The sequence below is a fragment of the Brassica rapa genome, chromosome A09 (genome assembly GCF_000309985.2).
Source record: "Brassica rapa cultivar Chiifu-401-42 chromosome A09, CAAS_Brap_v3.01, whole genome shotgun sequence".
NCBI lineage: Eukaryota > Viridiplantae > Streptophyta > Magnoliopsida > Brassicales > Brassicaceae > Brassica > Brassica rapa.
Genome location: NC_024803.2, coordinates 17,947,318 through 17,970,034, shown reverse-complemented (window position 1 = coordinate 17,970,034; position 22,717 = coordinate 17,947,318). Strand labels below are relative to the sequence as shown.

The window sequence follows — 22,717 nt, the reverse complement described above, 5'->3', positions numbered from 1 at the left end:
CTACGTAGCGACCGAGCTTTGGCTCGAGCTCGGTCGCTACGTAGCGACCGAGCGGGACGATCGCTCGGTCGCTACGTAGCGACCGAGCTTTGGCTCGAGCTCGGTCACTACGTAGCGACCGAGCGGGACGATCGCTCGGTCGCTACGTAGCGACCGAGCTTTGGCTCGAGCTCGGTCGCTACGTAGCGACCGAGCGGGACGATCGCTCGGTCACTACGTAGAAACCGAGCTTCGCTCGGGTTTGGTTGCTGCATAGCGACCGACGGCGTGTATGCGTGGTGACCGAGCTTGGTTTGTTCGGTTTGAATCCCAAAGGATACTTCTTCGTAAAAACTTCGTATTGGTTATTTTTACGAAAATTACATCTCTTCTTTTACTATCTCTTTCGGAAATACGATCTCCGAGGATTTTCGGGTGGTAATTCCGTCGTAACCGTTTTTGACCCCAACAAATATCACCCAGGAAAGGCGAATGTGGTAGCAGATGCACTGAGTCGGAGGAGAAGTGATACAGCTATTGAGAAGGACTTAGAAGCCTTAAACACAGAATTCAAGATGATTAGTCTTTCAGCCATAGAATGCGAGGGCGGCGAGCCATTGGGATTGCGAGCAGTAAATCAAGCAAACCTCCTGCAAAGAATTCGAGAAGAGCAGAAGGAAGATGTGAAGCTAAAGAAGATTATAAAAGAACTTGAAGAATGAGGCGGAAGAAATGATAGTGGTTATCATTTGGCTGATGACAGAACCCTCCTACTGAACGGAAGGATAACCGTACCTGTAGGAAAGGAGTTACGAGAAGAGATCTTGAGAATCGCACACCACCCAATATTAAGTATTCATCCTGGAAGCACCAAGATGTATCAGGATATACGTCGATACTATCACTGGCCAGGAATCAAACGATCAGTTGCTAAGTGGGTAGCCCAGTGCCAGACCTGCCAACAAATTAAGGCTGACCATCAAGTGCCGGGAGGATTATTGCAAAGCCTACCAATCCCAGAATGGAAGTGGGAGTCAGTGGCTATGGATTTTGTAACGGGACTACCTCGAGCACCAGGAAGAGGGAATGATACTATATGGGTGGTGGTTGACCGACTAACTAAGACTGCTCATTTTCTACCCATTAGAATTGTTGACAAGGTAGAAGTACTAGCAGAAGTTTACTTAAAAAAGATAGTACGATTACACGGAGTTCCTGCCAACATAGTATCTGATCGTGATCCAAGATTTACGGCTCAATTCTGGAGAGCTTTCCAGCAAGTATTGGGGACTGATCTTCATATGAGTACGGCGTTTCACCCTGAAACTGACGGGCAGACGGAACGAACAATCAGAACTTTGGAAGATTTGCTAAGGATGTGTGTATTAGACTGGTCAGGTACATGGGAACAATACCTACCTTTGGTAGAGTTCTCTTATAACAACAGTTACCATGCAAGTATTGGAATGTCCCCATATGAGGCATTATATGGACGACCTAGCCGCACACCACTGTGTTGGGCTGAAGTTGGAGAAAGACATATGTTATGACCAAATGTAGTAGATGAAACAACAGAAAAGATAAAAAATGTCCGGGAGAATATGAAGAAATCTCAAGACAGGCAAAAGAAGTATGCCGATCAGAATAGACGTGAAGTAATATTTCAAGTTGGTGATTGGGTATATTTGAAGGTGGCCGCACAAAAAGGGAGAGATAGATTCAGAAAAGTGGGAAAGTTAGCCACTCGATATATAGGACCATATCGATTAATGCAACAGGTAGGAGAAGTAGCTTATCAATTAGAGTTACCATCAGATATGGCACTTCACCCAGTTTTCCATGTCTCAATGTTAAGAAGGCATATACGAGATCCTACCGAAGTAGAGCCGCAACAAGTTGAAAACCTTCGTTCCAACCTCACTTACCCTGAAGGACCACTCCGAATCGGAGAAAGACGAATAAGAAAACTGAAGAATCGAGAGATTCCTCAAGTGCAAGTATTTTGGGAAAAACAGCGTCGAGTAATTGTGACATGGGAAGATGAAGAGAGGTTTAGAGCAACTCATCCTGAACTGTCTTTGGAAGATGATGAAGATCAGATGGGTGGAGCATCAAACCACTAAGAATTCGGGACGAATTCTATTTAGAGGGGGAGAATGTAATATAACCCTCTTTAAAGAGTAAAACGAAGACAAAGAAAAAATCTTGTAACAGCCGAGAAAATTACTCAAGTAAGTGGAAGTCAGATTGATCTTTTCCCGTGGATGTTTGTGGATCCCAAGGTATATAAGAAAAATTTAGAAAGTCTTAGAATAGTTTTTCATCTGAAGAAATAAATTCTTCAGGAAGTTTAGTGGATTGAAAATGCTCGCGGTTCGGCCTAGAACATCCTAGTCGGACGAGAAAATTAATCGAAAATTTATTATAGGGCCTTAAGATAGGAATGACCTTAGAATTATTTTAGAACAATTTAGGTGTGGGGAAAGCAAGGTTTTGGCCAATGAGAAACATCTTCATCAATCCAGATGAGATAACTAGGCGTTCATAATTAACTATGGCTCGTTTGGGTCCGTTTACGGTGTTTCGGGTGCGTCCGGGAGCTGCTGGAGGATGCAGCAGCCTGATTTACTCCTTCCAGAAGCTGGTAATATGTCTCTTATTGATTGGACGTTGTCCAAGCAGCTCATGTTTCTTTTCTATTGGCTGATTTGGTGGCTGGCTACAAATCTGATTTTTATTGGACAGAATTGTGGCTACACACTAACCTGTCTCCAATTGGTTGCATGGGGGCAGCCAGGAAAGCTCCTGATTCCCTACCCACTACCTTAAGCTCCCCTTAGTCATTCCCATCACCTATAAATACCCCACACCCCTTAGTTTAGTTTCCACACTAAAAACTTGACAATAGGAAACCCGAGAGAACCCGAGAGCACACAAACCTTAAGGTAAACCTTCTAGTCTTTAGCTTTTCTTCTAAATTTAGTTTTATATTCCTTATTTAGATTCAGGTTTATATCCTGGTTCCGACTAACGGGACATTGGGAATCCTTTTATTCTAGGATTAAATTGATAGAAGCTCTAAGTTGTGCCGGCCGCGAGATAGAAGCGTTTCCAGTCCAAAACTTTCATCTAAGTGTTGAGGTGAGTCTCGGTTATGGGTTATGATTGTTGTGTGTGCGCCTAGCGCCTGCAAAGCAAGAGTATTGGTTGATGCATTGCTAGGTTGCACGTTTAGATATATAATGATATGATAATGATTGATGTTTGTGAAAGATATTGAGTTATATCGTCGGGCTGCGGCTCGAGGGGTATAACATGATTGTGATACATTGATGTTGTGTTGCATATACTTATGTCATTGCATTATATTGTTTGGGCCTCGGCTCAGATAATATAACATGTATGATCATATCTTAACGGGGAAACCCGTAAATCCACAGACTTGATCCGTGAGTGTCCGACACTCGGGTGGACTGTCGTGAGAGTCATTGGTGTCCACTCGAGGCCCGTGCCTTGTCCGGGGCCTTACCAAAATTAGTTCCGGGCAGGACGCGAAGACACGTGTGATAGGGTTAGCTACCCTCGACCGTGTAGCTGCATGACGATGCGGCAAGTGTGTTATCCGGTCCATCGACTTTTTAGACTTTGTGTTTAGAGTCAATTGGCGCAAGAAGGGATGTGTTATGGACTTCGTATCGAGATAGGAACCAATGGCGAGAGGCAGTCCTCGATGATCGATAATGATCTAACCACTCGTGAAGAGTGGATGCTTGTTTACATGATTGCTTTATTTTTGCATTGCATATTTTTTTAATATAATTGATCCTTGTTGCTTAATGTTTGATGCATAATGGGGGGATAAATAATTGTTAGGAAACCTGACTCACTAAGCAAAATAGTTGCTCATTAGACTCTTTGTTTTGCAGGTAACCCGTAGTAGTAGGTTCCTTTTGGGATCGGAGGAGCACAAAGTTGTTGGTGTAGATTTGCTACCTTTTGCAAACATGTACGTTTTGTAATATGTAAGATATGGTTTTGAACATCAGCCGAGCATGTATAATTTTTTGATGTGGTTAAACTTAAAGTATATATGAATAAAAAAAAAGGGGTTTGTGAAATGCTTGGATTCCATATGATACTAGTCCTAGTCTGAGACGAACTAACTAACGGTTTCAAACTCGGGTTGCAAAGCCTTAACTTGGAATCGCTAGGAAACCCGTTGTTGGACATATGATCTTAGGATTTCAGATCTGATCTGGGAACCTCAGATCAAATGTTCGGGCACGTGGTAGTAGTATCTTCGGTCTGGTTAGAGTTATTTAGTTCGTCGTGCATGTTCTTATTTGATTGGTGCATGGCAAACTAATTACCTTTTATTTAGTCCGGATCGGGGGTGTTACATGCGACCTCTCCGGATCTCTCTCAACGACATGTGTGTGGTTAGGTCTCTCTAAGGTTTCACGTGTGTACCTCTATATCAATATCTTCTCTTCTTATAGGTGCAACCTCTCCGGATATCTCTCAACGATCTCTAGATCTGCGGGGTCGCATCCTCGTTCCTACTGATTCCGTCTCCCCTTTTTTTATGGGTTTACTTTGACTGGGCCCTCTAGACCTGTGACTTTTTAACCGAAGCCGAATACCGAACCAGATCAGACCTGAAATGAACCGGTTCGGATCAGTCTCGGATAGAGCATATTTAACCGATGGGTAAAGTTCATGAATATCTGTGGTTAGAAAGGTAAAGGGACAACTATTTTTACCACTAGACCACTTTAATTTCTTTGTAATAACGTTCGGACTATAAATATATATTCGATTTGTGTTCATTTTTTATTTAAAAAAAAATAAATAGAAATTTAAAAATTTAAAAAATATATATATAATTTCGGGTTAATATTTGTATACCCGAACCGGTCAGAACCAATCTGAACCGTAAATCAACCAAGTATTCATCGAATACATTTTCTAAATAACCGATTTATCTGGAACCGAACGGTTCTTACCCATAACCGACCGAATACCCGATATCCCAGCCCTACAGCTCACTCTTTAAGATCGGAGTGATGGACCTCACTTTTTATGCGAGCCCGGTTGAAGTTGAATGCTAATGGGCTTGGGCTTTCGGCCTATTTTATCTTTTTTTTGTCAACATTCTCTTTTATTAGAGAAGCCCAAAAGGCATATTACATGAGAAGTTCATAAAGCTCAATTATAAAAGTACATACTCAAAGCATTAAAACACAAAACAGTCCGGCCCATTTTTAGCCCATCAGATCCTCTTGAGTCGTTCTGTCTCACTCAAATCCACGCGTCTTCTACGAAGAAAAGTCCTGCCACGCGTCTTCATCTCGATATGCATGAAACAACACCTCGATCTGAGATGACACGTATCAAAGACGTGCCGCCGCTGGAGTGAGAGGCTTTCTGAAACAGCTCCGCCGGCAAAGCGTCGCGGCCGAGCACAGTTATGAACTCCTTCATCTCCATCCTTCACCTAACCGCCGCTTAAGCAGGAACCTCCATCAATCATCGGAAAATATATCTGGGAGAGACTCAAATGACCTAAATAGGATCTTTACCGGACCATCTTAAAGATGCCGATTCATCTAAATCCTCACTAGTATCATCCAAGGTGAATCCAACATCACTGCTTCCTTTCTATCAAGGAGACTCCGCTTTAGAGCCAACTTTAAGGCTTCAATCTAATTAAGCAGAGATTGATTCCTTTAAAAAAAGAGCAAGTGCAAACCGAGAGGAAAGAGAAGACCCTTCTTAAGCAAAACGAGATCATAATTAGCTGCGAAGAAAGGATTCTATATATTACAACTCAATATTCATCGGAGAACAAAAAATCAGCCATGAAGCTTTACTCCGGTCTGATTGAAACATCACGACAAAAGATCGCCATCGCGAAGGGAAGGGTTTGCCACCGCGAAGAGAAGGATTCGCCAAGCGAAATATATACATCAAAAACAAAAGAGAAAAAGTGGTAACAGGCGGCAAAGGTCACCGGCCACCAAACGGTGATTATTATAGAAAAACTTTTCTAGTGAGAAGATGGAGAATTGAAAGAGAGAGTGTAAGTGATTGTCACTGGCTTTTCGGCCAATTTTATCTTTAGCTACTTTCCAACACCCACCACCTAACTATTTATATTTGTTTTATCGAATAAACATTTGTTTAATAGGCCGATTTGAATTTGAGTATTTTTCTCCAAGCGTGGTAAAAATAAAAAGATGCCCTCAGATTCGTCAAATTTGACATTTTCAATGAGAAAACTATTTTCTAATGAGCCGATTTGAATCTGAGTGTTCCAAACCAACCCCCAACATAATAAAAACCAAATCTCCAAATTTTGAAATAACTTTTGGAGATTTGCGTGAACTAGCATAGCAGACCGATGTAGAAAAGTCAAATTTGCTTCTGGGGTTTTGCCTGAACTAGCAGACCTATGCAGAAAAGTCAAAATTTAACATCTAGTCAAAATCGTTGGGTGAGAAAACCATTATTGGGGGTAAATTTTATTCTTGGAGCAGTTTCCCTTCATTCAACCTCCCAAAAAACAAAAAAAAAAAGAAGGAATTATTGGCAACGCACAGGGACAAGAAGAGGTCAACAAATCTGCCTCGAAGATTTGAGAAAAAGTCCATATAATAAGGACAGCGACGATATACCGCTGACGAGAACGCCCGAGATGCTGCAGCCACGGGCATGGAAGCTGCGTTTTGTAAACTCGCCACCACCGATGATATTTACGTTTTCCAGGATCGAGTCCGAGGACGGTTCTCCAATAGCAATCGAGCTCCTCGATGCCGCCACAAACGCTCGAGTCACCTCCGACTTGCGGCTCGAGATCGTAGCGCTGAACGCTGATATCCCCGAGGAAAGCTTCACCACCGAGGAGTTTAACAGGAATATTCTCCGACCACGGGAAGGGAAACCACCATTGCTCGCCGGAGACCTGACCGTGACGCTTAAAGACGGGGTCGGAGTAGTCAGCGGCAACGTCACTTTCACAGATAATTCGAGCTGGACGAGATGCAGGTTAGGTGCTAAAGTTACACAACAAGGAGGAGTTGTGGAGGCCATAAGTAGAGCGTTCGTGTGCAGAGATCCTCCAGGAGGAGAGTGTGAGTAAATTCGTAGTTAACTTTATTTTCACCCGCACTTGGTAAATCAATTTTGATTATGCAGCTTATTCTGATTCTAAGGTACACGACATGACCAAACACGGAGTTAAAGAATCATCTTCACCGGGCGGCGGCAATCAACAGCAGAAGCAGAGACGCCAGCTTCAGATCCGTGGTCATCGTCCTTCACCTCTCAGCATTCACAAAGACTCCCACATGATCAAGAAACCTCCCACGTTAACTCAGCGACAGCCGGTGGTTGTCTCGCCCAAGGTCGTACACACCACCTTGAGTGATTTCAGGAGCGTCGTCCACCGACTCACCGGGGTTAACAACTCTGTTTCTCAACTACAATTTTCTGCATCATCCGCCTCTACTGATTATGAAGTCATAGTCATCTACAGGAGAGGTGACATCACCAATGATGCTTTTGTTAAGGTCGTCCAGCGACTCACCGGGATTCCTAACTCTGTTTCAGACTTAAACAACTCTGTCTCTGTGCCTCTTAACTCATACGTTGTAAAAGGGTCCTCAAAGGATCTGCAAGACACTGAACTAAGCACATCCGCCATTAGGGAATATGATGCCGTAATCAGATACATGAGAGGTTGCATAAGCAAAGGTGATTTCATCAGCCATCTTCATGCTGCCCTCTCCCGGAGAGGGGTATCTGTCCGAGAAGACATCGATGAAGTAGACACAGTTCCAGAATGTAGGGTTTTGATCATATTCTTAACCAGCACATACGTCCCTTCCAACCTCTTAAACATTGTTGAACAACAAAGTAAAAAGCCTCGAGTGGTTTACCCGATTTTTTATGGAATTTCACCATCTGATTTGATCACTAATAGCGAGTATTATGAGAGTTTTTTCCTCCAAGACGAGCCAAAACGATGGCAGGCTGCTTTGGAGAAAATAAGTCAGATGCATGGCTACATATTGACAGATAAGTACGTGATGCCTGTTATTGTTAAACGTTTCCTCATGAAAGTATTTAGTGCACCATCTAATCTAATGGCTTTTCACTTCCCTATGATCACTGATCTTGTGATTATATGTTTTTGCTCTATTTTTAAACTTTATGATTGTGGTTATATGTTCTTTGCCCTGTTTTTTTTTTTTTTTTAATTTTATGGTTGTGGTTATATATATGTTCTTTGCTCTATTTTATGTTGAGTTTTATATTGTGACTTTCTATATTTTAAATTTATAGATATTATATATATAGTACCATGTCCGTATCCATAAACTTTTAGTTTTACCGTTTTCCGTCCAGTCTATATGGATCAGTCAGGTTGTATAACTTTGATATTTGTTAAAAAAAAAAAAAGAAACTAAAACTTTGATATTTCATCCTCATCTTTGTCTTGAAGATTATTGACTCGTATACTCTATATACTTCATACATCGCAGGTCCGAGTCTGACTTTATAGACGAGATTGTCAATGATGCTTTGGAGGTGCTACTTTCCAACTATAAGAAGAATATTATTGGGATGGATACGCAGATAAAGGAGATCCTGTCACTGCTATGCACTGAGTCTCAAGATGTTCGCCGCATAGGTATATGGGGTGCGGTTGGTATAGGAAAAACAGCCATTGCTGAAGAAATTTTCCATAGAATCTCTGTCCAATATGAGACTTGTGTCTTCCTCAAGGATCTCAACAAAGAAGTCGAGCTAAAAGGGTACGATGCTGTGAGGGAGGAACTATTGTCTACACTTTTAGAGGTAGAACCAGATGTCATACGTACTTCAAACATTAAAATGAGTTTCTTGAGGAGCAGGCTTCAGCGTAAAAGTGCCCTCGTAGTTCTCGACGATGTGAATGATTTCAGGGATGTTGAAACAGTTGTAGGGATGCTTATCTATTTTGGTCCAAGAAGCAGAATAATCATAACGTCTAGGAACAGACATGTTTTTATACTATGCAAAACCGATCATGTCTATGAGGTCAAGCCATTAGAATTTCCTAACTCTCTACATCTTCTGAACCCCGGAATATTTCAGAGTGGTCTGTCACCCGAGCTTTACAAGACATTGTCACTTGAGTTGGTCAAATTCTCAAATGGAAATCCTCAGGTTCTTCAGTTCTTAAGCAGATCCAGCAGAGAATGGAAAAGTTTATCACAAGAAATTCAAAAATATTCAGCCATTTACATTCCAGGTATATTCGAAAGAAGCTGTTGTGGGCTTGATGAAAACGAAAAGAGTATATTTTTAGACATTGCATGTTTCTTTAGAAAGATGGATAAAGACGACGTTGCAATGTTGCTTGATGGATGTGGTTTCTCTGCACATATTGGGTTTAAAAACCTTGTTGACAAATCACTGTTAACCATATCACACAATACGGTGGACATGCTCTGGTTCCTCCAGGCAACAGGCCGAGAAATTGTTCGCCAAGAATCTATTGACAGGCCAGGAGACCGCAGCAGGTTGTGGAATGCTGAAGATATTAGAGACGTATTCCTAGACAACACTGTAAGTAACCAAGGCAATATTTTGTCTTTTTTAACGTTCTGCACTTAGGTTTGTTCTGACTTTTTTTTTTTTTGCTTTCAGGGCACGTCAGGTATTGAAGGGCTTTTCCTGGACATGTCGCAGCTGAAATTCGATGCAAGTCCCAATGTATTCGACAAAATGTGTAACCTTAGACTGTTAAAGTTTTATTTCTCCGAGTTGATAGAGAACCATGGAGTGTCTTTACCTCAAGGTCTTGAATACTTGCCGACCAAGCTAAGGCTTCTGCACTGGGAACACTATCCTATAAGTTCATTGCCGCAATGTTTTGATCCAAAGAACCTCATAGAGCTTAACATGCCAAATAGTTCTTTGAAGAAACTTTGGAAAGGCAAAAAGGTAATGTTCAAGATTACTACTACTTGACTACTATCTATGTCAATCAAATATGAGAAACCATGAAGTTGTTGCTGATATTTGTTTCTCTCTTTTACAGAGTCTGGAAAACCTTAAAAAGATGAGACTGAGCTACTCCTGCCAGTTAACAAAGCTTCCAAGACTTACAAGTGCGCAAAACCTCGAGCTTCTTGATCTTGAAGGTTGCAAGAGTTTGGTGAGCATTAGCCACTCTATCTGTTATCTTAAAAAGCTTGTCTCTCTGAATCTGAAGGACTGCTCGAATCTGGAGAGTGTACCATCTACAAGTGATTTAGAGTCTCTTGAGGTCTTGAATCTTTCTGGCTGCTCGAAGCTAGAGAATTTTCCGGAGATCTCACCAAATGTGAAAGAACTGTACTTGGGTGGGACTGTGATACAAGAAATACCATCACCGATCAAGAACTTGGTACTTCTTGAAAAACTTGACCTGGAAAACAGCAGACGCCTCGTGATTCTTCCAACGAGCATATGCAAGTTAAAGCATCTCGAAACGCTGAATCTGTCAGGCTGCTCAAGCCTTGAGCATTTTCCAGACTTCTCTAGAAAGATGAAATGCTTAAAGTCTTTGGATTTGAGCAGGACGGCCATTAAAGAGCTACCCTCCTCCATTTCATATCTGACTGCTCTTGAAGAAGTAAGATTTGTGGGATGCAAGAGCCTCGTAAGATTGCCTGACAACGCCTGGAGCCTAAGATTCAAGGTTGAATTCCGTCAGATTGATACAGAGAAGTTTTCAAAACTGTGGAATAGATTAGGTTGGCTCAAGAAAGTTCACATCTCTTAGTTTCTTCTTCTATACTCCTTGTAATTGACACAACAAAGATTGTTGCTGTTGTCTACAATGTGAAATATATGAGAAGAACTAAGGGCTGAATCCGCCTAAGTCTGATTCTTTATCTGAATGTAGAGAGTGATATTTCATTATGTGGATATCTGGTAAATGTTTGTTATGTTACTTGTGTACTTAGCTTCTTATATAATTTCATGATATTGTTCGAATTTGATGCTGCTGTGGACTTGTTTCTTGAATATTTTTATAGGATTTAATGATCATAACTAACAAGGTATAAAGTTTTTTTTTCTGAAAAATTAATCTTAAAATACAGAAATGTAGATGAGTTAATTAGCCTATTTGGGATCTATAATGGGGAAGTCATAGATACTGCTGTTCTGTGGCGGCTCGATCCAGGCAGCATAATGCAGCATCTCGTTGCTGTTTGAAGATTCAACACAATAGCCGTCATGTCTCTTACAAAAACTCCTTGTACTTAACGAGTATTTGACCGGACGATCCGGGTTTATATGAGAATCCCACACATACACAATGTCACTCATATCTCTTGGGAGCCCATATGTCATAATGCTTGATTCATCACTGATAAAGCTGGACAAACCATCACATATTTTCTTCTTTTCCCAAACCAACCTCAACCGGTTAAGTCTAAACATGATTAGTCTCATCTGCCCTCTACTGGAGACCGAGTCTACTAGATATATGTTCCCTTGGTATTCGGTTATCCACATGAGATATGGGCTCAGGTTCGGAAGTGGCACATAAAGAGTATCCCAGGTACGTGCAACTGGATCGTATACCCCTAGCCCATTTTGATCAGGAAACCAAAAATAACCATCAGAGAATACAATATTGTTATTTCCATAAAATTTAGAAGGTGCCCGTTTATTGACTTTCTCGGTGACCCATTTAGCTGCACCGACATTCCAGGTGTGGATGAGAAAACGATATGGTGTGCGATTACTAATGCAACACAACACACAACCTTTGCTTGTAGGAGCACAAGAGAAAGCGAATTCTGCTGCTCCAAAGGCTCCAGTTGCTATCAAACTTGGCAACGTTATGTGCTCTCGAGTAAATGGATTAAAGAAGAATAATCTCTTAATGCCTTCATGGTTATGTTCCATGAGTAACCACCCCTTTTTGGATTGACAAAGTCTTGCATCAAAAAATTGATAGCTTAGCTTCATTGCCTTTGTGGTTTTCTTCTCCCTTGGATCAAAAAATCCATAAGAGACGCCACTTAGACCTACATTAAAATACACAAGCAAGGGAGAGCGATCTCGAACAGAAACAGCTATATCATGCCATGTCTTACAAACAGCAGAAGCACGAATGTTGTCTTTCATAGAAAGGCAAGATAGTATGAGAAATAGAATGTCCCTAGGGAGATAATTTTTCTCATTTGCAATTTCATTCTTCTTCCATGGGTTTCCAATGATTTTGAAGATTTTTTTCAACCTAGTGACACCATGAATCCAAACCATTAGTTTCTGTTATGATAGCCCACTTGCTAGAAAAATTTGGTCGTACAACTTTTTGTATTTAATTTTATACTTACACGTTTTAACAGATGCAAGAAGAAGATATGCCAAACACACAGATGGATAAATACAATAAACAAAAAGAACACAAAGATTTAACTTGGTTCACCAATAGGATCTCTTCACAGAGCAAAGATAAGACTTTTATTAATGGAATATTTACAAAAATCTGTCTACAAGAAGAACATATCAAATTGCTCTCTATTTCAGCGGCTAGTTTGATTTAGAGGAAGCACAAATATATATAGTGTCTCATATGTTCTAGAAACCCTAACATTATTAGGCCTCAAATAACTAAGACCCAACATATTCAAGTTTCTTAAAACATCAAAATGCTAGATAAAACTTTTCAGAAATGGTCACTTTAGTATTCTAGATAACTAATGTTTATCTACAGCTCCAAAGTGTGCACTTCAGTGTTGTAGGTGAAACATATTTCTGAAAGGAGTGTGCACTTCAGTGTTGTAGGTGAAACACATGCATATTCAAAGCATTACAACATTACACAATCCTGAGGAGTGTGCACTTCAGTGTTGTAGATGAAACACATGCATATTCAAAGCATTACAACATTAACGTACAGTTCTCTACTATTTCTGGAAAATCTATCTATGAAACGATAGAAAAAAAAAACACTTTAAACATTAACGATATCTACAGTGTGCCTGAATCTTCTCTATTTGATTTTTTTTTGCATTAACATTTCTAAAGAATCTAAATAATTATAAGGATATTAATAATAAATCAATTTTAACGGTAATTTTAAATTTTATTTTTAGTTATAATAAAATCTGTTGAGAAAAAAAATCTTACCAAATCTTATAAAATTTTAAATCTTTTATAATTAATGAATGATTAATTTTGTAATTAGTAATATAATATTACTATAAATAATTTTAAATAAAATTTATAAAAAACAAAATAAAATAAATTATATGATATTTTTTACAAATTTTATAATTATAGTCCATATTTTATTAAGTAGAAGTAATAAATGAATTAAATATGAAAATTATATTAAATTGGTAAATGAACATAGATAAAAATAATATTTTCAATTAAATAAAAAAAACATAATTCACCTTTTTTTTTGAAAGAATAATTCACCTTTTAAAGGAACTAGAATATCATTCACAGTTTATAAAAGTTAAAATTCGTAAACTGTGTAACATTTTTATATAAAAATGAAATTGTTAACATATATTAAACTTATATCTACAACTATATATTATTTATTTATTTTTTTAAATCACAACAATATATTATCAAAAATGATGATATTCAAAATATAATATGAAAAAATTATATTTATAAAATGAAAAATTACTCGCACAGATGCGTGGATCAAAGTCTAGTTTTTTATTTATTTTGTGTTTGCAACTGAAAATATGAAAGTCCAAGATATATACATATATATATGTATATATATATATATATATATATATATATTGGCAATAAGAGTAGACGAAATATTTGTGGGTTTTATAGTTGCACTAGTTCTGTCAAAATTTTGTATAAATCTTTCGAATTAATTTTTGTCTAAAAAGATCTCTATTGCCGTATTAATGATCAAGATGTAACTGAATTTTATAATGATATTAATTAGATATTGTTAAAAGTTTTGTTATTATAGTTTATTTCTTTTAATACTGCTAAATCTTATTCCAAAATTATTAAATTTTAATTTTTGAATAATTATATTTTTTATGAAATGGAAATTCAAGGCTATTTATTGAAGTAATCAAATACGTGTATGTGTAGGTATTTGGTGATTTTATCTTTTAACAAAATTTAATTAATCAAAATATTATGATTTGCTCTTTTTCTTTTCTTTCTATAAAATGTTCCTCAATAGTACTGATTCTTCATATATTTTTGTCAAAGTAATTGGGTTCACAAATCATTATTTTCTCGGTCCATTTTCCACCTCTTTCTTTTGTCGAACCATTCTAAGCAAAGATGCACGGTTAGAATGACCCTCATAGCACAGCTTAGTCAGTTATTCTCTTGGCATTGCTTTGTTTGGCAAAGCCATAATGTCCTAAAACAAGGAGACCATACGGAAAGTCTTTTTTTTCTTCTCTAATGTCGTGAAGAACTCAATTTTATTTTTCCCTCGTTACGAACAAGAACGTGGTTTGAAAAATCAGTTGTACACTCCCTTCGTTATACGAATCCTTGTTGATTCTGAACTTCTTTTGCAAAGGAACCGGACAAGTTATTCATTTTTGTCTTCTTAATAGCTTTTTTCTTTTTTTTATTTAAATATAAATTTGATTTATAACTATTAGAATGTATATCACTTAGGGCTGCGCAAATAAACCGAATCCGAAATTTCGATCCGGACCCAACCCAGTAAAAATGAATTCGAATCGATCCGAACCTGACATAATACCAAATGGATTTTTACGGTATTTCAGGTTATGGGTTTTACCCAAACCCAAATGGATATCCGAAATTATGAAAATTTAAAATCCCAAAAAATTACTTGTACCAAAGCCGATCTAAATCTTTTATATGTATCCGAAACACGATAAAATATTATTGAATAATAAGAATAATTATCTATTACACGAATAATTAAATCAATTAATCTAATATAACTATTTTATTTGGTGAATATTAATGTTGTTATGTTTTGAAAATAGATTTTTAACGTTAAAACCCCTCAAGTAAATTTGTTTTGAGTAAATACCCAAACTAAGTATTTAGTGAAATAGCCCCCAAACTAACTTTATTTAATGAATTAAATCCTATGTCTACAGTGCCGATCATAATTATCACTACTACTGATAAATATTTAGTTTAAGGATTTTACATTAAATAAAGATAGTCAAGGGGTTTTCCATTAAAGATCTAAAATATTCTAAAATATGTGAAAATTAAAAAACATTATCTAAAAATTAGTAACTTAGCATTTTGAAAGTTTATGCAAATAAATGAGTTTGATTTATTTTGAAATCAACATTTATGTATAAATTAAAATTAAAAAAACCACAAAATAAAATAAAAATTATATAAAGTTTTGCCGGTATTAGTGGTTCTTTTGACCAAAAATAGAGATATAATAAATATTTAAAAAATTAGTAACAAACATTTTCAAAATTAGCACTTCAGATAAATTATGCTGCATTGATGAGATAGATTTATTTTAAAATTCAAATTATACGTGGGAGCTAAAAACCCGCAACTAACAATTTAATGTGAATATAGCCTAGTCTGACTAAACCTTACTCTATTTGCATTAAATTATAATTGTGAGTTTTAGCTCCCACATATAATATGGATTTTAAAATAAATATATCTCATCGATGCAGCATAATTTATTTGATGTTTTAGTTTTGAAAATGTTAGTTACTAGATCTTTAGATAATTAGTTTATGTCTAGTTCCTGTCAAAAGAACTACTACTACTAGTAAATCTTTAGATAATTTTTATTATATTTTCTGGTATTTTACATTTTCAATTTATACATAGATAATGTTGATTTTAAAAGAAATCAAACTCATCTCTTTGCATTAATTTAAAGAATGATATTTTTGAAAAAAATTTAAGTTACTAATTTTAGTTAATGTTATTATATTTTTATATTTTTGATTTTTCAATGGTAAAACCCCTCAACTATGTTTATTTAATGTCAAAACTCCTAAACTAAAGATTTACCAGTAGTAGTGGTAATTATGACCCACACTGTAAACAGAAGGTTTAATTAATTAAATAAAATTAGTTTAGGGGTTATTTCACTAAATACTTAGTTTGGGGAGTTTTTACCCGAAACAAACTTAATTGAGAGGTTTTAATGTTAAAAATTCTATAAAGTTTAAATAGTTTTTCTTATGTTTACAGAGTTGCTAGTTGCTAAATTTAATTTGTATACGTTTCTGTATGATTCTCGTTCGTACAAGACTTTGGTTTGTTATGTTTCATGATTTATCTGATGTTGTCACGTATAGGTCAAAAAGTGTCTTTTATTGTTGATAGACGAGCCAGTTCATGTTGTTTTGGGCTTGATTCAAACAATCGCATATGAGAACAATGGAAGAGTGGTGAAATTGGCCGTTCCCCCCCCCCCCCAATTACACAATTGAAGTTCATCAATCTCACTACTCAGAGTAACATATAAGTATGATTGGGTCCAAGAAAGGCATGCGTGAACGCATTCGGGGTCGAGAAGCTAAAAGAGTAAACGGCTTGTCTATAATATTATAAAAACAAATCATTTAATTACGTGAATAAGGCCTATAAAATTTCGAGTCCTCAACCCTATAAAATTGTTCCTTGATGTGTTTCCTCAAAATGGGAAGTAATCAAAGACTAAATCTTTTAAAAAGCGAGTGCTTTTGAGACGATAGGTTGGTGTGGCGCTCGCACGTGCGTATCACGTAGATGTAAATATTTTTCCACGCCTAGTTTCTAATGAAACGTTTTCTTATTTAGGTTGATAATTTGGTACGTCGTGCTTATAATGATGCTGCGTTTTGCTTCCACGTATCTCTCTGATCAAGATAGTCGTTTTGGTTATTTCTGAATTAAAAATAAAATGGGCGTGATCTCTCCTATCGAGACTCTGTTCTTGAAGTCTCAACATCGTCTTCTTCAACCTCGAGATTATTCCTACCCTGTGGTTTCTCATAACACTCAAAGAGTTGCAAATTTCCCCGACCGCAGCTTCTCATTTCTTTCTCTAGGTTTCACTTCTTTGTCCCTTGTTCTAAAACTTTAATTCTAACCATTTATATGTATATTTCTTCCGTTCTTGTTATTGATGAGTTTGATTCTCACAGGTTCATCATCTGTAGATTTTCCATTACGCAGTGATCTGATTCTGCAAAGTAAGTAAAATATGGAACAACTGTGTTTTTGTTTGGACTGAAGCAATTTAATTTTGGGTGTTGCCTTGTTCTACAATCCAAATTAAAGATGGTAGGTTGAGTTTTCCTTGGCGGAGATATGTCTCAGAATCTGAATCAGCCGAGGTAAAACATAACCAACAAGATCCAAGTCTTCTTTCGCTTTCTTGGCAAGTAACAGTTGTGTTTTGTTTGAGGTCTACAATGAGAAGGTTTCTATAATGGAAGTGCTAAAGAAAGCCAACTCTTTTATTCCTCATGTGACTCTCTCAAGTACAATCTTAGCTCTTCTCTATCCACCTTCTTTCACATGGTTCAAGCCAAGGTTTGGGTCAACCTAATTACTAACTTGATCATGATTTTAATTACAAATCTTGAATTACTATTTCTCCGTCTTTAGGTACTTTGTGCCTGGCTTAGGGTTCATGATGTTTGCTGTTGGAATCAACTCTAACGAACGAGACTTTCTTGAAGCTCTTAAAAGACCAGACGCTATTTTCGCCGGTTACATCGGACAATACCTGATAAAACCTCTCTTAGGTTATATGTTCGGCTTAATAGCTGTCTCCCATTTCAAGCTACCTACTCCTATAGGTGCTGGAATCATGTTGGTCTCATGTGTTAGTGGAGCTCAACTATCGAATTACACAACTTTCTTGACCGATCCTTCACTCGCGCCGCTTAGTATTGTCATGACATCGATCTCAACAGCTACCGCGGCACTCGTTACACCCATGCTTTCTCTCTTGCTCATTGGTAAAAAGCTTCCCGTTGATGTGGTTGGGATGGTCTCCAGCATTCTCCAGGTCGTGGTTACACCAATTGCCGCAGGACTTCTTCTGAACCGGTTAGACACAAGCTCAATCAATTAGAAATGCATGCATGTCAGATTTATCAGGCTTCAAACATATACGGCACGAGTTGTTGGGCTTTTCTCAAATTCATGTGCAACTCTATCCAATATATGATATTATCCATTTTGAACCTGATCAATAAATCTGCATAGATTTGTTTTTTTTTTTTTGGTTATTACCTAGTAAGTCTAATATTTATTAGCTTTGGACACATGATATTACATATATCAAATTTTTTTGTCTAAACTTTCGATTTGACACTTTGGTTGATATCTGTATGGGTCGGATCATACTTGTCTTTACGGATTTTTCTAAAACCAATTTTCATATTGATTAATTTGGATAGGATGAGTGTTTATCCAAAACACTTTCAATGTACGGCTACCTAAATACTAATGTTACATGAGAAATGTGACTACAGGTTATTTCCAAGGTTGTCTAATGCGATCAAACCATTTCTCCCGGCGCTAACGCTTATCGATATGGCTTGTTGCTTAGGAGCACCCCTCGCTTTGAACATAGACTCAATCTTGTCTCCGTTCGGTGCAACCATTTTGTTACTCGTTATCACTTTTCATCTCTTGGCTTTCGTCGCTGGTTACTTTTTAACTGGTTTGCTCTTCAGCAAGGCACCTGATGTAAAGGCCCTACAAAGAACATTATCCTATGAAACAGGAATGCAAAGTAGTCTTCTTGCTCTGGCTCTCGCGACAAAGTTCTTTCAAGATCCTCTTGTTGGAGTGCCTCCAGCAATCTCCGTGAGTTTAAAAAACCGACCTCGTCTTGTTACATCTCTTTGCTTTTAGTTCTTAACATGTTTTTTCATTCTAATTGTAGACAAATTCTTATTTTTTGGCAGACGGTGGTTATGTCTCTGTTGGATAATTCCAAGCTTGTGGAAACTTAACATATTATTAGATGTTTAATATGTTAAGATAAACACAATAAGGAAACTTAGAAATAGGAAAAGGAAGTTTCTATTTAGGTTAAGTTTGTGTTTTCCATATCCCACATGTTAAAGGGAATTGTCTTTCATATAAATATAGGTCTAATGGAGAGGTGTTCCATATGATCTAAGTGAAACATATTGAGAGCTTTAGTTTTGAGTAGTTTCTAAAGCTAATAAGAAAAGTTGTTCTTATAATTCTTTGTGTTTCTAAGAGATCTGAATTGGTATCAGAGCCAGGTTGGAGACTCGATCTAAGCTTAAGTTGTAGCTTAAGATCCTGGTGCTTGTGAACAAGAGATCGCGACGGCAAGATGGCTGACGTGACTAGGGCTCCACGCACGAAGGACTTTGGATCTACATCCATCCAATGTCCGATGTTGTCATCGACAAACTACACAGTTTGGTCGATGAGGATGAAGGTTCTACTACGTGTTCATGAAGTGTGGGACACAATCGAACCTGGTTCAGATGATCAAAAGAAGAACGATGTTGCGATAGCTCTTTTGTTTCAATCTGTTCCCGAAACATTGATTCTCCAGGTGGGAGAACAAACCGCATCAAAAGAGATCTGGAACGCCATCAAGTCGCGACACCTAGGAGCTGATCGTGTAAGGGAGGCGAGACTTCAGACGTTGATGGCGGAGTTTGACAGGTTGAAGATGGATGATTCAGATACGGTCGATGACTTCGCGGGGAAGATATCGGGCCTATCATCCAAAGCAACCTCGTTGGGAGAAAACATAGAAGAATCCAAGATGGTCAAGAAGTTCTTGAAGGGTCTTCCAAGACACAAGTATATCCAGATCGTAGCATCACTTGAGCAAGTCCTAGATCTCAACTCGACGGGGTTTGAAGACATAGTAGGAAGGCTTAAGGCGTACGAGGAGCGTGTAGGAGAAGAAACTCAGAAAGAAGACCAAGGGAAGCTGATGTTTTCGAACAATGAAGAGCATAGTCAGAGGGGCTATGAGAATTCCCGTGGTAGAGGAAGAGGAAGGAACGGTAGAGGCAGAGGTCGAGGTAGGTCACACAACCAAAACCGTGCGTCACACACCGAAGATAACAACTCGAAGAAGAATCGTTCAAAGCTGATATGTTGGAGATGTGACAAGCCTGGTCACTACGCAACTGTCTGTCCCGAAAAGACAGAGAAGAATCAAGAAACTAACCTAAACGAGACAGAAGAGGCTGATGCACTCTATGTACACGAGGTGGTGTTTTTGAACGAAGATAAGGTGATTCCGAAGAATCTTGATATCGACAAAGGCGATGCAAGTGTCTGGTATTTGGATAATGGAGCGAGCAATCACATGACAGGGAACAAGGAGTTCTTTTCGAGTTTGAATCTCAACACCAAAGGGAAGGTGAAGTTTGGTGATGGATCGTGTGTTGACATTGTAGGAAAGGGTGTGGTTACATTTGTGTGCAAGACTGGAGAGAAGAAGGCACTCAAGGACATATACTACATACCTGATCTGAAGCACAATATATTAAGTCTTGGGCAAGCAACAGAGAACGGATGTGAGGTTAACATGAAAGATGTCTACTTAACGCTCACAGATTCGCATGGAAGGTTGCTAGTTCGTGTGACAAGATCTCCAAACCGTCTCTACAAGACCCCTATGGAGATAAGCTACCCGGAATGTTTACATGTCAGGGACGAAGATGCTACATGGAGGTGGCATGCTCGACAAGGACATATATGCTATGGAGTGATGAACAACATGGTAAGGAAGGAGATGGTCGTAGGAATGCAGAGTGTAACACACGAAGAAGGCGTGTGTGACACATGTCTCGCAGAGAAGCAAACGAGACACTCATTCCCGAGTGTAACACACAAAGAAGGCGTGTGTGACACATGTCTCGCAGGGAAGCAAGCCAGAGACACATTCCTGACTAAGGCCATGATTTGTACATCAAAGCCAGTGAGATTATTGCTTGGAAATTTGTGTGGATGTATCACACCACCAACACCAGCAGATAATCGTGAGGCATTCTATCGGTTCAAAAGATCTCACACCGATAGAGGAGGAGAGGTTGCCTCAGCTATGTTCAATCTAGGTTGCACCGATAGAGGAGGAGAGGTTGCCTCAGATGTGCTCAATCTAGGATGCACCGATAGAGGAGGAGAGATTGCCTCAGATGAGTTCAACCTATCTTGTGAAGAAGATTGGGTTGAAGCTATGGAAGACGAGTTGGAGTCTATCACAAGAAACAAGATATGGGAGCTTGAAGATAGACCGACTGGTTCTGAGAAGAAAGGAGAAGATGATCGAGTTTGTGTGTTACACAAGACGTTGCATGTGTTACGCCAGGCACCCAGAGCATGGAGTGTAAAACTCGATCAGGTTCTCAAGGAGATGAGATTTGAGAAGTGCACGAAGGAACCATCAGTGTACTGCAAGACTCAAGGAGGAGACGTCTTGATCATAGCCATCTACGTTGATGATCTATTTGTGACAGGAACTTCACTTAAGGTGATTAGGCAATTCAAGGAGGAGATGTCTAAGAAGTTCGAGATGTCAGATCTAGGTAAGCTAACGTACTACCTTGGCATAGAGGTGATTCAAGGAGCAGACGGAATCAGAATAAAGCAAGAGAGGTATGCTCAAGGAATCCTGTGTGACACAAAGATGGAAGTGTGTAACACGACTCACGTAGGAGTGTGCAACACGACTCACGGAGGAGTGTGTGACACAAAGGTGGAAGCGTGTGACACAATGCACATACCAATGGAGTCAAGGTTCTCAAAGGCTGAAGATGAACCAGAGATAAATCAGTTGGGTGTTGAGCAGAAGGCCGACATCCTTCCCAGAGCTCATGTACGCAAGATGGCGGATGTGACCAGAGTTATCATCGCAGTGAGCTTCAGCCACAAGACTCATCGCAACTTAAGTGAAGAGGTCATGAGAAGGTTCTACAAGAACTGGGCCGATTCTAAGAAGAAGCGGTACGGAAGCAAGGAGAGCATCCGGTCTAACCTTGAGAAAGATGTGAATTCAATGGGTGGATTCGCACACCATGGTGTGGTGGAGGATGATTACTTGATGATTGAGTTCAAGCAAATGAGGAGCTTAATCGGAGTTCAAGAAATTGATCTCCCTAATTCAAGTTGGAATTAAGGGGGTGAATGTTGGATAATTCCAAGCTTGTGGAAACTTAACATATTATTAGATGTTTAATATGTTAAGATAAACACAATAAGGAAACTTAGAAATAGGAAAAGGAAGTTTCTATTTAGGTTAAGTTTGTGTTTTCCATATCCCACATGTTAAAGGGAATTGTCTTTCATATAAATATAGGTCTAATGGAGAGGTGTTCCATATGATCTAAGTGAAACATATTGAGAGCTTTAGTTTTGAGTAGTTTCTAAAGCTAATAAGAAAAGTTGTTCTTATAATTCTTTGTGTTTCTAAGAGATCTGAGTCTCTGATGGGTGTCTCGCTGGTTACAATATGGAAAAATAGAAAGGAGTAGTGACATAAACCCTAATCTAAGATGTTCGAAGACATTTATTTATAGGTTGTTTATGTTGGCTGTTCTAATTATTTCTGTAATGACTCTTATGGTTGTTCTTTTTAAATTGCTTCTGATACAACACAAAGTTGACTAAACCAGAACAGAGTCGATAAGCCAGAGAACAGTACGACTGTTCGAGTTATGAATCAGGATTTTATGGAACCAATATATTAATAGTGGAGAAATTCTTAGGTTCA

The 22,717-nt window shown here is 38.4% G+C and overlaps 2 protein-coding genes across 3 annotated transcripts; both read left to right on the top strand.

The window, feature by feature from the left end:
- The first annotated feature begins 431 nt into the window (after positions 1–431).
- On the top strand, positions 432–11,010 carry LOC103839910 (probable WRKY transcription factor 19). Of its 2 annotated transcripts, none has more exons than XM_009116396.3 (5): positions 432–7,112; positions 7,177–8,062; positions 8,526–9,594; positions 9,676–9,972; positions 10,070–11,010. In XM_009116396.3, the coding sequence occupies exons 1-5, from the start codon at positions 6,434–6,436 to the stop codon at positions 10,793–10,795; spliced, it is 3,657 nt and encodes a 1,218-aa protein (XP_009114644.3). In that variant the 5' UTR covers positions 432–6,433; the 3' UTR covers positions 10,796–11,010. The 2 variants fall into 2 exon arrangements, with proteins under 2 accessions (XP_009114644.3, XP_009114645.2); XM_009116397.3 differs by having other exon boundaries at positions 437–7,112; positions 7,194–8,062.
- Positions 11,011–16,767: 5,757 nt separating this feature from the next.
- LOC103839909 (probable sodium/metabolite cotransporter BASS5, chloroplastic) lies at positions 16,768–22,717 on the top strand. Its single transcript, XM_009116395.3, has 8 exons — positions 16,768–17,036; positions 17,133–17,180; positions 17,269–17,324; positions 17,396–17,523; positions 17,599–18,045; positions 18,474–18,810; positions 18,912–18,922; positions 22,427–22,717. Exons 1-8 carry the CDS (start codon positions 16,889–16,891, stop codon positions 22,476–22,478), a joined length of 1,227 nt encoding a protein of 408 aa, XP_009114643.1. The 5' UTR covers positions 16,768–16,888; the 3' UTR covers positions 22,479–22,717.

Coding starts and splice junctions, on each gene's coding strand:
- LOC103839910 (XM_009116396.3), top strand. CDS start 6,434: ATGCAGAAAAGTCAAAATTTAACATCTAGTCAAAATCGTTGGGTGAGA. Junction 7,113..7,176: donor AGATCCTCCAGGAGGAGAGT/GTGAGTAAATTC, acceptor TTGATTATGCAG/CTTATTCTGATTCTAAGGTA. Junction 9,595..9,675: donor ACGTATTCCTAGACAACACT/GTAAGTAACCAA, acceptor TTTTGCTTTCAG/GGCACGTCAGGTATTGAAGG.
- LOC103839909 (XM_009116395.3), top strand. CDS start 16,889: ATGGGCGTGATCTCTCCTATCGAGACTCTGTTCTTGAAGTCTCAACAT. Junction 17,325..17,395: donor CAGAATCTGAATCAGCCGAG/GTAAAACATAAC, acceptor GTTTTGTTTGAG/GTCTACAATGAGAAGGTTTC. Junction 18,046..18,473: donor GCAGGACTTCTTCTGAACCG/GTTAGACACAAG, acceptor ATGTGACTACAG/GTTATTTCCAAGGTTGTCTA.